Here is a 15,286-nt window from a genome sequence, read left to right on the forward strand (position 1 = left end):
AAGCCCACCTGTATTGTATCTGACGTTAGCTCTGCTGAGTAGGGCACTGCAATGGGATATATTTATGTACCACCGGTGGGTTCCAGGGAGCCACCCATGCTGTAGGTGCACACGGAGTTTAACCTACATCTGTCCACTTGTCAAGAACCCCAGTCAGACTCGGGCATGCAGTGTGGGCCGAAGCCCACCTGCATTAAGCACGACATTACCTCAGCTGTGTTGGGCAATGCAATGGGATATATTTATGTACCACCGGTGGCTTCCTGGCACCCACCCATGCTGTAGGTGCACATGGAGTTTAACCTACATCTGTCCACTTGTAAAGAACCCCAGTCAGACTGGGGCATGCAGTGTGGGCCGAAGCCCACCTGCATTAACCACGACATTACCTCAGCTGTGATGGGCAATGCAATGGGATACATTTATGTACAGCGGGTGGGTTCCAGGGAGCCACCCATGCTGTGGGTGCACACGGAATTCCCATTGCGGAGTTGTACCTGCCTGTGACTATTTATAAAAAAACGCGGTCTGACTGGGGCGTGCAGACACCTTGACAGAATGAATAGTGTGTGGCACATAGGTTCCCCATTGCTATGCCCACGTGTGCAGCTCCAGATGGAGGTGGCACAGGATTGGATTACTCATTGCTTCTGTACAGCATTGTGGACTATCGGCCCGCCCCTTTTATGGGGGGGGGGGGGGGTCGCTGCTTAGCCATGCCAACCCTCTGCAGTGTGTGCCTGCTTTGCCTCTGGCAGACGCACTTATAAATAGACATGAGGGTGGCGTGGCATGAGGGCAGCTGAAGGCTGGGCAGGGACAGTTTGGTGTGCGCTGTGGACACTAGGTCGTGGGGGGGGGGATTTGGCAGCATGTAACCCAGGAGAAGTGGCAGCGGAGTGTCATGCAGGCAGTGATTGTGCTTTGTTGGAGGTAGTGTGGTGCTTAGCTAAGGTATGCCATGCTAATGAGGGCTTTTCAGAAGTAAAAGTTGTTGGGAGGGGGGGGGCCCACTCTTGCCGGTATTGTGGCTTAATAGTGGGACCTGTGAACTTGAGATGCAGCCCAACATGTAGCCCCTCGCCTGCCCTATCCGTTGCTGTGTCGTTCCCATCACTTTCTTGAATTGCCCAGATTTTCACACATGAAAACCTTAGCGAGCATCGGCGAAATACAAAAATGCTCCGGTCGCCCATTGACTTCAATGGGGTTCGTTGTTCGAAACGAACCCTCGAGCATCGCGATAAATTCGTCCCGAGTAACGAGCACCCAAGCATTTTGGTGTTCGCTCATCTCTAGTCCACATGGTGAACGTAGTCCGAAAAAACAAATAAAGAATGCCAGAAATGCACTTTTTCAGGCACCCTGTCTCCCAGAAAAAATAATAAAAAGCGATCAAAAAGTCGTATGTATTCAAGAATTGGTATAATTCATAAACTACAGGACATCTTGCAAAAAATGAGCCTTTGCACAACTATGTCGATGGAAAAATAAAAAAGGTATTATGCGCAGAAGATGCAGCAGAAAATAATTTTAAAAAATTAAATGTCTGAAAAAAAATAGAAGTACTACAGCAAAAAAAAAAAAACTACAACTTTAGTATCGTAGTAATCGACAGGATAAAGTTATCTTGTCATTTTTGTTGCAGCTTGTGTGCCATAGAAACAAACTGCACAGAAATATGGCGGAATGTAACTTTTTTTTCATTTTACTCCACTTAGAATTTGTAAAAGTTTTTCAGTACATTATATGGTACATTAAATAGCACCATCAAAAAATACAACTCGTCCCGCAAAAAACAATCCCTCATGCAGCGACGTCGAAAAATAAATAAAAAAACTTACTATTTTTTAAAAGAGGGGAGGAAAAAACAAGCCTATAGTCTCCTTGGCAACCTGTAAACAAAACAGCGCAGGAGTTTTTTTTTTAAAAAAGGGGGAAGTTGCCGGCAGTTTGGTTCTATCTTCCTGCTTCTTTTTCTAAAGTCCTGCACTGTTCTATGTGGGTCTGTGCAGGCAAAGCAGAATGTCACAGCTTATGGCATTGTGCTCTGCAGCTCCCATAGTGAAACATAGCCCGGAAATCTTCTGGGCTATATCACTATGGGCAGTGGAGCTAGTCCCGGAAAATTTCCCGGCGTGCCACTGAAGGGGTTAAATCTGCACTGTGATTGGTTGCTATGGGAAACAAAGGCAGTTTCATAAATTTCCCTCCATGTCTGTCAAATCATTACACCTCTTAACAAAATAGACTGTACCCATTATGTCCAGACACGAAAGCTAAAAATTATCTGAAAGTGGAGCTACTCTTTAAGGCCTTATTCACATGACCATATATATGCCGCTATTTAGCTGCATCTAAAAATTTGGCAAAAATCGCAACCATCTGAAGCACTGGATTCTAATTTATTCACTCAGAATACCGATTTTTAGCCATGTAAAAAAATTCCATCGACAAAAATAGAACATCGGCGACCGTTTCTGGTTGCCTATTATATACGCTGCGTCCAAAGATAGGTCTTGCCCTATCTTTTGCTGACATACACTGGAGGCTCCCATAGACCTCTATGGGAGTTGAAAAAAAGCGTCAGGGGTGGGGAGTTTAGCAGCATCCAATGCTGGGAAAAGAAGTCAGCTGTCTCCATTTAAGCATTAGCAGTCATTCTGAGGACTACTGCCAACCGAGGGATTTGTGCGCTGCAGTGTATTTTCTTTGCCAATACGCTGCAGCCGCCCGTGTGAACAGCAGAAAACATGCAGCTAAAAATCCGGACTTGATCGCGCCTATTCTTTATTCCTATGATTTTTCAGCGCGTACGGTCATGTGATAGAGGCCTTGGTCCCAAAAAACGCCTTTATCACAGAATTTGGACTGAAGCAGTAAAATAATTGTGGCAATGGAGGCGGACGCTTCATGGAAAGTGCCTAGTGTCCTTTTGCTGTTCACATATATAATTTGCTTATCTGCTCATGATTATGACATGGGAGGGGTTTAGTCTATTTCTTAGTTCATTTATTTTTATGGCATTGAATTCTGGCAGGCAGTAAATGGCACAGTGACCTTTAAGCATTGTCAATTTTGCAAGATATTGTGTAATGAGTTCAATATTGGTTAAAGGAATAGTAACCTTCCAAAATAGGAGTAAGGGCTCTTTCACATGAGTATATATCAGCTGCTGTTTTCACGGCCGGCTGATATACGCTACGATCTGATGCATTGGATTCCAGTGCATCAGATCACATGGCCGTATTCTCACAATGTAAAAGTGCCCGGCCAGCCGATATAGCACTGGGTGCTTTTACGTTGGGCCCAAGAGATAGTCCTGGAACTATCTTTCGGCCGGAATATATCGGCCACTACATAGCCTACTATGGGAGCCAATGACAGTGGCCAGAGAAGGGAGGTGGGAGGAAGTTTAGTGCTGCCCTGTCCCGTCTCCTCCCATTGCTGGCTGCGGGCAAGGGGCGGGACCTTAGCTCCGTCCCATCCTACCCCTTCCGTGGCAAGGAGGAGGGAAGGGGCAACAACATGGCGGCCTCAGCGTATATGCGTCGGGCCCATGCTGTCTGAAAACGTTTGATTTGTGCGCCTGTTCACAAGTTTTTACTCCTCAGATAATCACGTATATCCGCCGGCCGTGAAAACGGTGTCCAATATACACTCGTGTGAAAGATCCCTTAGGATGAATTCACACAGACAAGGCCGGTATCGGGCAGAGACACTCAGCTCTATCGCACTTGCCAACATGCATTTTTCAAGCTGATGCAGGCATTTTGCGTTCCATACTGCCTTGTATCGTTTTTCTATAAAACTACCATCCCCAGGTGATTTCCACGGCCACAAAAAGAAACAAAAACATGCCCATGCATTTAAGCCCTAAGACCTAACCCACAGCAGCGGAGTTTAATAGTGTAATACTTGGGGAATGGCGTCAATGAAAGTACATTGATTTTCATTGATTCGTTCACACTTGTGTATATTCATTGCGTTTAATACGCACGTAAAAACAAGTTCTGCTTAATGTTAGTGTTCTCTTTAGGTGTGTAATGAACGCTGTACATACGCAATTACATTACGGGCAACAGAACGGGAAATAGAGAAAAAAAATAAAACAAGAAAGACTGCGTATGACAACGTGCGTGAGATACTCTGTAATGCACAAATAAAAATCACTGCCATACACGGTAAAACGCTGCCTTTTACATGCTGAGTTTTTATCACACAGTCATGTGAGCCCGGCCAAAGGCTGTATCCACACGTATGAGTGCAATATAAGTCCAAGAAAATCAGAGCTATATTACACTCACTTTTTATTTCGTTTTTTCAACTATTGCAAGTACTTTAAAAAGGCATTGCATGGGATTAGAGATGAGTGAGACTACTCGGCCACGCCCCTTTTCACCCGAGCACCGCGATTTTCGAGTACTTCCGTACTCAGGTGAAAAGATTCGGGGGGGGGGGCGCCGTGGGTGAGTGGGGGGTTGCAGCGGGGAGTGGGGGGGAGAGGGAGAGAGAGAGGGCTCCCCCCTGTTCCCCACTGTTACTCCCCACTCCACCACGCCTCCCCCTTGCCCCCCGGCGCCCCCCGAATCTTTTACTCAAGTACTGAAGTACTCGAAAATCGCGGTGCTCGATCGAGTAAATAATCGAAACGAGTACGTTCGCTCATCTCTACATGGGATGTTCATGCTCGTGAAAAAAGTGCATGTTGTTCCAATACTTAAAATAGATAAGCGCATCGCACTCACATGCAAATCGCATGCGATGGCAATGTGATTTTTTTTCACGCTACCATGGGTAATAATGTACAATTCTTGAACAAGAATCACCCAAAAGTAGGACCTGCTGCAGTCTCAGACTGTTGGGCCAAGGAAAAAAATCGTGCATATGTATAGACTCATTCAAAATAATGGGTTATTTCCTCATGCGATCTCCATCCACATCGCATTAGACGGAACGTACACAAATTTCTTGACCGTACAAATACAGCCTTAACCCCTAATGCCACAGGACATAAGTTTACTTTAGGGCTGCAGGGCACATAAGACAACATGGCGTAAACCTTCATCCTGTGGATGGCTTTTTTCTCCCTGCCCTCCAAAAAAATAAATAAAAGTTTTACACTACATTATATGTACCCCAAAAATGGTACCAATTAAAAGTACAGTTTGTCACGCAAAAAAAAGCCCTCGTCCGGCATGTCGACCGAAAAATAGAAAGGTTATGGCTTTTAAAAAGTGGAGATGAAAATCCCCCAAAATTCGTTGACTCCTTAGGCCTTCTACCCACTAGCGTTCTTTTTTACCGCTGCGATATCGCTGTGTGTTTTTCAATGGGACTTTCTAATGTTAAAAATCACATCGTACAAAAATTGCAAAAGCACAAACTAGGGATTTTTGAGCAATGCGATTTTAACATTAGAAAGTCCCATTGAAGAAAACGCAGCGATATCGCTAGTGGGTGGAAGCTCTTATGGACAAAATATACTGTATCCTTCAAGGGGTTAAAGAGAACCTATCATGCCCTTTATGCTGCCCTTATGGAAGACAGCATGAATTAGTCACAAATATGCTGATTTCAACATTCTGTCATTTACTGGTACTATGCAGTGGGTTTTAAGAACTTACAAGTTCTTTCTGCAGCTCCCAGAAAAAGAGGAGTCCAGTTTATTTATTCATGAGCTGCTGCTCACCCTGCCCGCCCTCTGTGATTGACAGTTATCTAGCTATTACACTGCATACTGAGAAAACTGTCAATCATGAAAAGCAGGTTGGTCTAGAAGTGCTTCATAGATACACTGAACTAACTCTTCCTGCGAGCTGCAGAAACAACCTGTAAGTTCTTATAACCACCACATATTACCCAGAGGTGACAGAATGCTGACATTACTACCGTATGTATATGACGTGTAATGCTCTATGACTACTTCGTGCTGCCCTTAGCAGCATAAAGTACCTGATTTAAAAACTGTGAATTAAAGTCTATCTACCTATCTATCTATCTCATATCTATCTATCTCATATCTATGTATCTCATATTTATCCATCCATCTATCTCCTATCTATCCATCTATCCATCTCATATCTATCTATCCATCTCATATCTATCTACCCATCTATCTCTCTCATATCTATCTCATATCTATCTATCTCTCTCTCTCATATCTATCTATCTATCTATCTATCTATCTATCTATCTATCTATCTATCTATCTCATATCTATCTCATATCTATCTATCTCTCTCATATCTCTCTCTCATATCTATCTCTCTATCTCTCTATATGTCTCCTATCTATCTATCTATATCATATCATATCATATCATATCATATCATATCATATCATATCATATCATATCTATCTATCTATCTATCTATCTATCTATCTATCTGTCTATCTATCGTCTCACGTGCAGCACACATATGACTCATGTTACTTATTTTCAGGACTTATCTTTGCTAATGGAGAAAACTGGAAAGCAATGAGAAGATTTACTCTTTCAACATTACGAGATTATGGAATGGGGAAGAAAGGGATAGAACAGAAGATAATGGATGAATCGAATTGTTTAGTTCAGGCATTTAAAGCACGTGAAGGTAAGTGTCTCAGGGTCCGTTCAGACAAGCTGATTTCTCATTTGAATGATGTCAGAGTTTGCTCGTTCGCTTGGACCGCCCATTTATACAGGCAGATATATCATTGTCTTGTTCACTGTATAACTGAATGAGAACAACTGAATGATCGGTATTTAAACCGAATGATTAGTGAATGAGCCAAAAATGATTTTTATGCTTGCCTAAAATCAACGATGAACCAACTACTTTGAACGATTGTTTTGGAACAATAATGGTTCAGTGTAAAAGGGCCTTTAGTCAACATCTGCTGGGAAATCCAACTCCCATTTATTTCCAAGGTGAATCCACATCGCTTTTTGACTGGTGTGGATTTTTTTTCACAAAGATTTATGGAAAAAAGGGACAGATCAGTTATTCGTGCTGACAGGTTCGGACGAGCTGACAGGAAGGGTTCATCGATTCATGTTACGCGCGCCAAATTCTGACCTCCCATCATCATGGTGCAAAAAAAATTTGGATTCATCTGACCAGGTGATATTTTTTCAGTGTTGAGTAGAGATGAGCGAGCATACTCGTTAAGGACAATTACTCGATCGAGCATTGCCCTTAGCGAGTATCTCCCCGCTCGGAAGAAAAGGTTCGGCTGCCGGCACGGCTGCCTGAGCAGGGGGGAGCGGTGGGGAGAGAGGGAGAAAGAAATCTCCCCTCTGTTCCTCCCCGCCCGCCGCCGGCAGCCGAATCTTTGCTCCCGAGCGGGGAGATACTCGCTAAGGACAATGCTCGATCGAGCAATTGCCCTTAGCGAGTATGCTCGCTCATCTCTAATGCTGATTAATCCAAATTTTGTGCTCTTTTGCCCCTGTAGTCTCACCTTTTAGTTCCTCTAAGACAGCATTGGCGCTGGAATTGGTCATCTGCTGTTATGGCCCATCTGTGCTAAGGAACAACGAGTTGTGCATTCAGACGTTAATCAGAGCAATATTATGTATTTAGCTGCCATTTGTTTGACTGTGAAGCGTTTGTTCATCAGAACGATTCCTAACATCCTCCTCTGACGGCTTTCAGCAATGAATTATGTCCACAGGATCCCCTCTTGCTAAATGTTTTCCCGGATCCCACCATTCTCTGAATACTCTCCACACCACTGCACAAGAAGACCCCACAAGGCTTGCAGTGTAATCCTGGCCTCAGCTACTCTAGCAGTGGTGACCCAGACTCATTGGAAGTGACTCAGATCAATTAATTTGACCATTCAAATGTGGATTCACACTGAAACTGATCCATTGAAAACTTGTCGGAAACTGATCCATGGAACCTGCACTCCAGGATCATGGCTCTAATTTCCATACAGGGAAGATCCTGTAGAGAAAAGATACTGGCATCTACTTACCATAACAATCAAAAGAGCTAACAGACTAATTAGGTAGTCTGAATGTCTCCTTAATTGAGATGATTTGAGACATTGGGTTAGGGGGTCCTTCAGACGAGCGCTAAGATCTTCGGTCGGCCGCTTCAGGGCTGCAGCGCGGCCAAAAATTGCACGAACAAGAGGCAGCCAAGTCATGGCTACATCTTCCATTTATGTGCCCATTCAGATGGCCTGGGTGCGGTGAGTATACGCCCGGAATAGTGTCGGGTAGGGAGAGAGAGTTGAGCTCTGTTAAACTTCCTCCCCCTCTTCGTTCCTTGCCGGCTGTCAGCAAAGGGAGGGGTGGGATGGGGCGGGAGTTAGTGTGCTAATAGAGACCCTGCTAAACTCTCTCCCACCTCCCTTTTCCAGGTAGCTCTCATAGGCTCCCATAGGAGTCTATGGGACTGGCCGTCATATATCAGATGAAAAGATAGGTCCAGACTTATCTTCTCTGGCCGGTGTAAAAATGGCTGTCCGGAGTGCACTATGTTTTTAAGGTAGGCCATTCTAATGCAGAGGAAAATTGGCCATCTGAAGTGATGCATTGGAATGCAATGCATCAGATGGTTGTGTATATCGGCCGGACGTGAAAGCATGGCCAATATACGCTCATGTAAATAAGCCCAAATGATAACATCCTGGCTGTTTGCAGCCACCACTAGGGGGAGCTCACAGCATAGCACACATACTGTAAATTAACTGTAATACTAATAAGTAGACAGTAAGCTCCCTCTGGTGGTAACTTCAGGCAACCACAATGTTATTATTTAACGCTATAGCTATTGAGGAGATTTCCAGCTCAGTATTATAAAATGAAGCTCCAAGTGCTGTAAAGGTATATTAAAAATTTATGCAACAGAGAATAGACCTAAAGACAACATGGTGATAGACGACAGACTTTCACTTTACAGGTATCATATTTTAAACCGCATATATTTAGCACCTCCAAACTTGCATTCCCCTTGCTGCTCTCTGTATTGTATATGTTAATTATTGATTATTTTTTTATTAAACACTAAAAAAAAACTTTCTTTCAGGAAAACCTTTTGATAACCTACAATTAATCAATACTGCGGTGGCCAATATAATCGTGTCCACAGTGATCGGTGTTAGATTTGATTATGAAGATCCCACCATTGTGAGGCTCGTCAATTTAATTAATGAAAATATCAGACTTTTGGGAAGCCGATTGGTCAGAGTAAGTTGTTCTGGGTTACTTTTTAGAGATGAGCGAACGTACTCGTAATGAGTACTTACGCACCCGAGTACCGCCATTTTCGAGTACTTCAGTACTCGCGCGTAAAGATTCGGGGGGGGGGGCGGGGAGAGGCGCGGCGGTGCGGGGGGTAGCAGCGGGGAACAGGGGGGAGCCCTCTCTCTCTCCCTCTCCCCCCCACTCCCCGCCACAACCCCCCGCACCGCCACGGCGCCCCCCGAATTTTTTCGCCCGAGTACGGAAGTACTCGAAAATCGCGGTACTCGGGCGAAAAAGGGGCGGGGCCGAGCACGTTCGCTCATCTCTATTACTTTTCCTTGTCATTGACATACCCCATTTCTAGTTATTGATGACGTACCCTCCGGATAATAGCAGATCGGCAGTGGTCCACCACCTGGGACCCCTAGTGATCAGCTGTTTCCCCGAGCCGATGCATTAATGTACAAAGCTGTTTTGATGTGGAAAAAAAACAGCTCTGTACCTTTCATAGTGGCCATGGTTGATATTGCAGGTCGAGTCCTATTAAAGTGGATGCAATGCCAATCCAGGCCACTCTGGAATATACAGAGCTGTCTGCTTCCTGCAGCTAAAGAGCTCCGTACACCCAGGCCGGTCTCACCTATAAGGCGCAGGGAAACCCGCTGTTAGGAAAATGTCAGGAAAATCCTACTAGAAGAGCTGAACTTTATATAGAGTAAAGCAGAAAATAATATAATTAAGCCTACATGCTTTTTCTTACACCACACTTTGACCCCTTTGCTGTAACTTTGGTGTATGATATTGGTGTCATTAGATGACACACATGCTCACCGATGCTGTAAAATCATCAAATGTGAGTTTAATACATACAGGGACCTGTCAGGCGGTTTGAAATCTACAATGTTAAGTCTATGGGTGGCGCTGCTGTGCTTCATGCATGCACTACAATGAGTGAAGCATTGCTAAGCAACGCAGCATACACTGCTAAGCTGCACCATACACTGCCCAACCACCAGGGTGCCCATATAATGCCTGCAGTAATGCCCCCGCCACTCACCCGCTTGGCTGCTGTCCCTCCCCGTCGGTCACCTTGCAGCTGTGACTCTTCATGGACAGCAGGAAGCAGAGCACTGGGGGGACAGGGTGACGGCTGCTCCACAGCCTTGCACACCAGTCACATGGGCACTTCCTAGCTAGCAGTCTGAGACCTCTATTGTCTCCCTGTCTCTAGAGAGAGAGAGAGAGAGAGCCATAAAGAGAGACAGAAGAAAGTGATAGACAGAGAGAGAGAGTGATAGAGACAAAAAGAGAGATAGAGAGACAGAGAGTGTGACAGAGAGAGCACGAGAGAGAGAGAGAGAAAGAGTGATAGAAACAGAGAGATAACAATAGAGAGACAGGCAGGCAGAGCGATAGAGAGACAGACAAACAGAGAGAGTGATAGAGTGAAAGGGAGAGAGAGTGAAAGACAGAAAGACAGAGAGAGAGATAGAGAGACAGAGATAGAGCAATAGAGAGACAGACAGAGAAAGCGATAGACAGACAAACAGAGAAAGCGATAGAGAGACACAGAGAGATGGATAGAGAGACAGACAGAAAGAGAGCAATAGAGACACATACAGTGAAAGAGAGAGCGATAGAGAAACAGCAGTAGAGAGAGAACGATTGAGAGAGCGATTGAGACAGAAAGAGAGTGATAGACAGACAGAGACCGAAAGAGTGAGACAGAGAGAGGGTGAGAGACAGCGATACAGAGAACGCCTCCTCTCCTTTTTTAGGTCTGTTTCTTATAAATAAGTTTTATCCTTCAAGCCTTGTAGTCCAATCATGTGTATCACTCCACCAAGTTTCTGTGATGCCTATGACATCATATTTCTCTTCCTGTGTGAGGAGCTCCAATTCTCCTTGTTTGTTCCCAGTGCTCTGAGCATTTGTGTAGAAACATGTTAGTTTGTATCCATCTGGCCTTCCAATCACAATTAGTTTTGTATACACTCTACTTCTATCTTGCATGGTCCATTTTTAGAACGAATATTTTTGATTTTCCATCTGTCACTTTGTAATGGAAATGAATATACAGTGATAAGTCTGGCAATAAAATAACTGTGTTTTATGAAGTTCTTCCATCCTTTCTACAAAGCTGTACAACAGTTATCCATATCTGATCCACTGGATGCCCGGGCCGCACAAAAAAGCTTTTGCAAATATGAAGGAAATGCAAAATTTTATAAGAGAAACATTTACAAGACAGAAGAAAGAGCTGGACCTCAATGACCAGAGGAACCTCGTTGATGCCTTCCTTGCCAAGCAACAAGAGGTAAAAACTAGATTTCAAGGCTGTAGTCAGAAATTGATAAGAATTTATAATGGCCGGAGCTATTTGTCCTCAGAATGACTAAGAATTAACATATTTGTGGCTTGTTGTCAGCAAGTTACACCTTGCTTTTTTGTTTGTTCTTGGATTGTCTAAAGAAATTTATCATGGGCTTTATCTTGTCTTTGCCTAAAAGATTATATGCTGTTAGGCTACAACCATTTTGACCCTCCATTAACTTGCCATAAAATGGTTACAGTTTTCCAAAAACAGCGTCAGTATTTCATCTCAATCCGTGGGCAGGCGTAGTAATGTTTTTGGAAGAAAGCAACCATTTTTTTTAAATCTTGTAAATTAAACTACCCCCCAGGGCTGACTTTATAAGGCAATAGTGAGTTGCGCTTGAAGATCTCAAGTGCACCTTACTGCCTCTGTGAAGCAGCTTACATCAAGCAGCACACGGAAAGCCCTCCTGTATGCTGTGAAATAAGTGAGACAACACATATTGCAAGTCCTATTCTCGCACATAAATCGCATCAAAAAAAGGATTTGCTTCAGTTTTTCCATCCTGCGTCATCAATGCGAGAGGAAAATGCCTGTGTAAATTATGAAAACAATGGGTTAATACAATGCATGCGTTTTGTGCAAAGCGCAAATGCATAGAACTTACATGATTTTCACGCCTGTGTAAGTAAGCCCTTAGTCCTACAGTACTTTCCTTTTGTGCATGCAGAAATATGAGATGGAGGAGACTGAAGTGGTAATAGGTAATGGTGCCCACTTTGTGCCCCACAGGTCCCTCTCTGACCTCACTACTTGCTTTATACGTGGCTTCCTTTCCTCTGCACACGGGGTGGCATCTTAATGTTCTCCTAGCTCTGTCTCCTCCTTCTGATATTGTGAATGGCAGAAGGAAAGAAAGACGGAGAGCTAGGAGGTGGAGGAGTCAAGATGTACATGAAGATGCTGCATGGCGCAGATGAAAGGAAGTTGGGGATAAAGCAATTAGTGCCATCCAGGACCCTTGACACTTTCCAACTCTTTTCGGAGCCTAAGAGGTCTCCACGTTTTATGGGAGTTTCTCGGAGAGTTGGCATGTATGCATTAGCTAGGAGAGGAGGTGGCTGATGTCCGGGGACAGGAAAACACATTACTGTGTGAATAGGCAAGTCCTGGAGGTCAGACCCCCACTATTCAAACATTAATGGTTTATCATAAGAATAGAAAACCAATGTTATATTCATAGAGAACACCTTTAAATGGTACATTTTGTCTTAAAAATTGACTTACATGTTGTTTAATTTATTTTGTAGGATAAACCAGAGGCAACTTTGTATTTTCACGATGAGAACCTGACTGCTTTGGTGGCAGATCTGTTCACTGCTGGAATGGAGACCACATCAACTACCCTGAGATGGGGCCTTCTGCTCATGATGAAATATCCAGAAATTCAAAGTAAGAACTTTAGAGCAATACTTTTGTCAGGCAGACGGATGTGAATCCACACTGCTGCACTCCAGTTTGGCTTTGGACTAACTGAGGTGGCAGCACCTGAGGAATCTTGGTTTCACACTAGACTCCTACAGATGGGATATCGGCTTTGCTGCATGGTCCCCAAGCTGTCCCACACAAGATAGTAATGTGGCTGTTGACACTGCACTGGGCTGAAGCATGGTACCTGATGGCCTGAACAAGCATGTAGTGGAAAAGCAGAAACATTCACTAAAAAAGCCCAAAAAATGCAATACCTGATAGGTTGCAGAGCAGGCACAATCGCCACAGAGCAGGCACAGTCGCCACAGGCACAATTGCCGTAGGGTAGGCACAATCGCCACAGGCACACTCGCCATAGGGCAGGCGTAATAGCCGTAAACCCTCATAGAATGCAGTCTGCCAGACTATGATAAGGAGGAGCTACTTGTTCAATGCAGACTAATGTGCAGTCACCCACTCAACGCAGCAAGTGTGCCTGTGGAGACTGTGCCTGCTCTGCAGCCTATCAGGTATTGCATTCTTTGGCTTTTTCAGTGAATGTTTTTTTTTTCCCTCGCACATGTGATTTTAATATAGTTAATATTGAGATAGCGTAGGTTACAGGATGTAACTCAGGATCAGTACAGGATAAGTAATGTATGTACACAGTGACTCCACCAGCAGAATAGGGTGTACAGCTCTGGGGTATAATACAGGATGTAACTCAGGATCAGTACAGGATAAGTAATGTATGTACACAGTGACTCCACCAGCAGAAAAGTGAATGCAGCTCTGGAGTATAATATAGGATGCAACTCAGGATCAGTACAGGATAAGTAATGTAATGTATGTACACAGTGACTCCACCAGCAGAATATTGAGTGCCGCTCTGGAGTATAATGCAGGATGTAACTCTATACAGGATAAGTAATGTAATATAATTACTGAGTTTTTTCAGGTTTTTATGCAAATTACTTCTATAGTTGAACTGTAAAACGGCGATGGAAGCTGCATTTATCCTCATTGCCTGTCTTGAACGATAACAATTAACAACATGGACAATAATGAAGATAATAATATTTTTTTCTTACAGGAAAAATTCATAATGAAATTGAAGCAGTGATTGGATCAGCTCAGCCTCAGGTAGAGCATAGAAAAGAAATGCCGTATACAGATGCCGTCATACATGAAATCCAGAGGTTTGGTGACATTGTACCGGGGAGTGCCCCCCATGTCACCTCTAAGGATGTTACCTTCAGAGGTTACTCAATTCCTAAGGTGAGCATCACATTCATACTGAATATCATTATTGGGTTGTGTTTAATGACCCCAAGAGGGTTCCTATATGTCTGCCCTTATAGACAACAACTACCTCTATTTAATTTTTCAAGCTGTAAATCATATTTTTGGTGATGGGTAGGGTTTGGTGGAAGCCCTGCTGGTCATCCTTGTATATTGCTGTTCTGTGATTGGGGTATTTAGACATTGATATGAATGATTAAACTAACCATTCTAGATGAATGTTAATTTACGAATGTGTATCCTGAATAATACATAACTCTTTCACCCCCAGGGCACTGTTGTTATCCCATTGCTACACTCTGTGCTCAGAGATAAAAATTACTTTGAGAAGCCGTATGAGTTTCACCCCGAACACTTTCTTGACTCAGAAGGAAAGATGAAGAAGATCGAGGCCTTCATACCATTCTCAATAGGTAAAACTGAAAGGTGCCTCATGGGTGTTGTGGGACAACAGGTTGGTACTTTGATGGGGGGCTTGTCTTGGAGACGGCCTATGTAGCTGCTGGATGCAGTGGTTCCACATCCAAATATGTAACAATACCCGGAAGCCTGCTGTTACGTATTTGGGTGTGGAACCACTGTGTCATTCCTCTAAGCAGGGAAAACCACCCGGTAGGATTGACAGAGACCAGATGCTCATTCCTCGGTGTGTAGCTTGGTACGAGGCTGAGACTGGGACTGAGCTAGCTCTGAGCTAGAGTGGAGTAATGAAATCCCTGCCTAACAGAGCAGAGTAATCGTCCTGAAAAGGTCGGCCCCAAGCTGTAACCTGGGCGCTGAATAACCCTGTCAAGGCCCTAACCGGAACAGGATATACCAAGGAGAAACGGGAACCGAGGATGTGAACAGGAACATAAGATCTGGGAAAAAGCACAAGTATCTTATAGCTACAGCAGACTTGAGAGCTGCAGGAGCAGCAGCCATGAGCCATCATAGAATTACAACAGCCCGGAAGCACTGACTAGCAGATCTGGGGAAGCTATATAGGGGCGTGATTGGCAAACAGCCTCCAGCTG

At 44.0% G+C, this 15,286-nt stretch overlaps 1 protein-coding gene across 4 annotated transcripts in view; it reads left to right on the plus strand.

Annotated features, from left to right (window-relative positions):
- LOC136620640 (cytochrome P450 2K4-like) overlaps window positions 1–15,286 on the plus strand; it is a 36,181-nt gene that overhangs the window by 11,160 nt on the left and 9,735 nt on the right. For all 4 annotated transcript variants that reach the window (XM_066595539.1, XM_066595548.1, XM_066595566.1 and 1 more), the window contains exons 4-9: window positions 6,447–6,596; window positions 9,024–9,184; window positions 11,322–11,498; window positions 12,809–12,950; window positions 14,062–14,246; window positions 14,542–14,683. In XM_066595539.1, the coding sequence (XP_066451636.1) occupies window positions 6,447–6,596; window positions 9,024–9,184; window positions 11,322–11,498; window positions 12,809–12,950; window positions 14,062–14,246; window positions 14,542–14,683 (957 nt within the window). The remainder of the gene's footprint in view (window positions 1–6,446; window positions 6,597–9,023; window positions 9,185–11,321; window positions 11,499–12,808; window positions 12,951–14,061; window positions 14,247–14,541; window positions 14,684–15,286) is intronic.

The sequence above is a fragment of the Eleutherodactylus coqui genome, chromosome 1, assembly GCF_035609145.1.
Source record: "Eleutherodactylus coqui strain aEleCoq1 chromosome 1, aEleCoq1.hap1, whole genome shotgun sequence".
Lineage (NCBI taxonomy): Eukaryota > Metazoa > Chordata > Amphibia > Anura > Eleutherodactylidae > Eleutherodactylus > Eleutherodactylus coqui.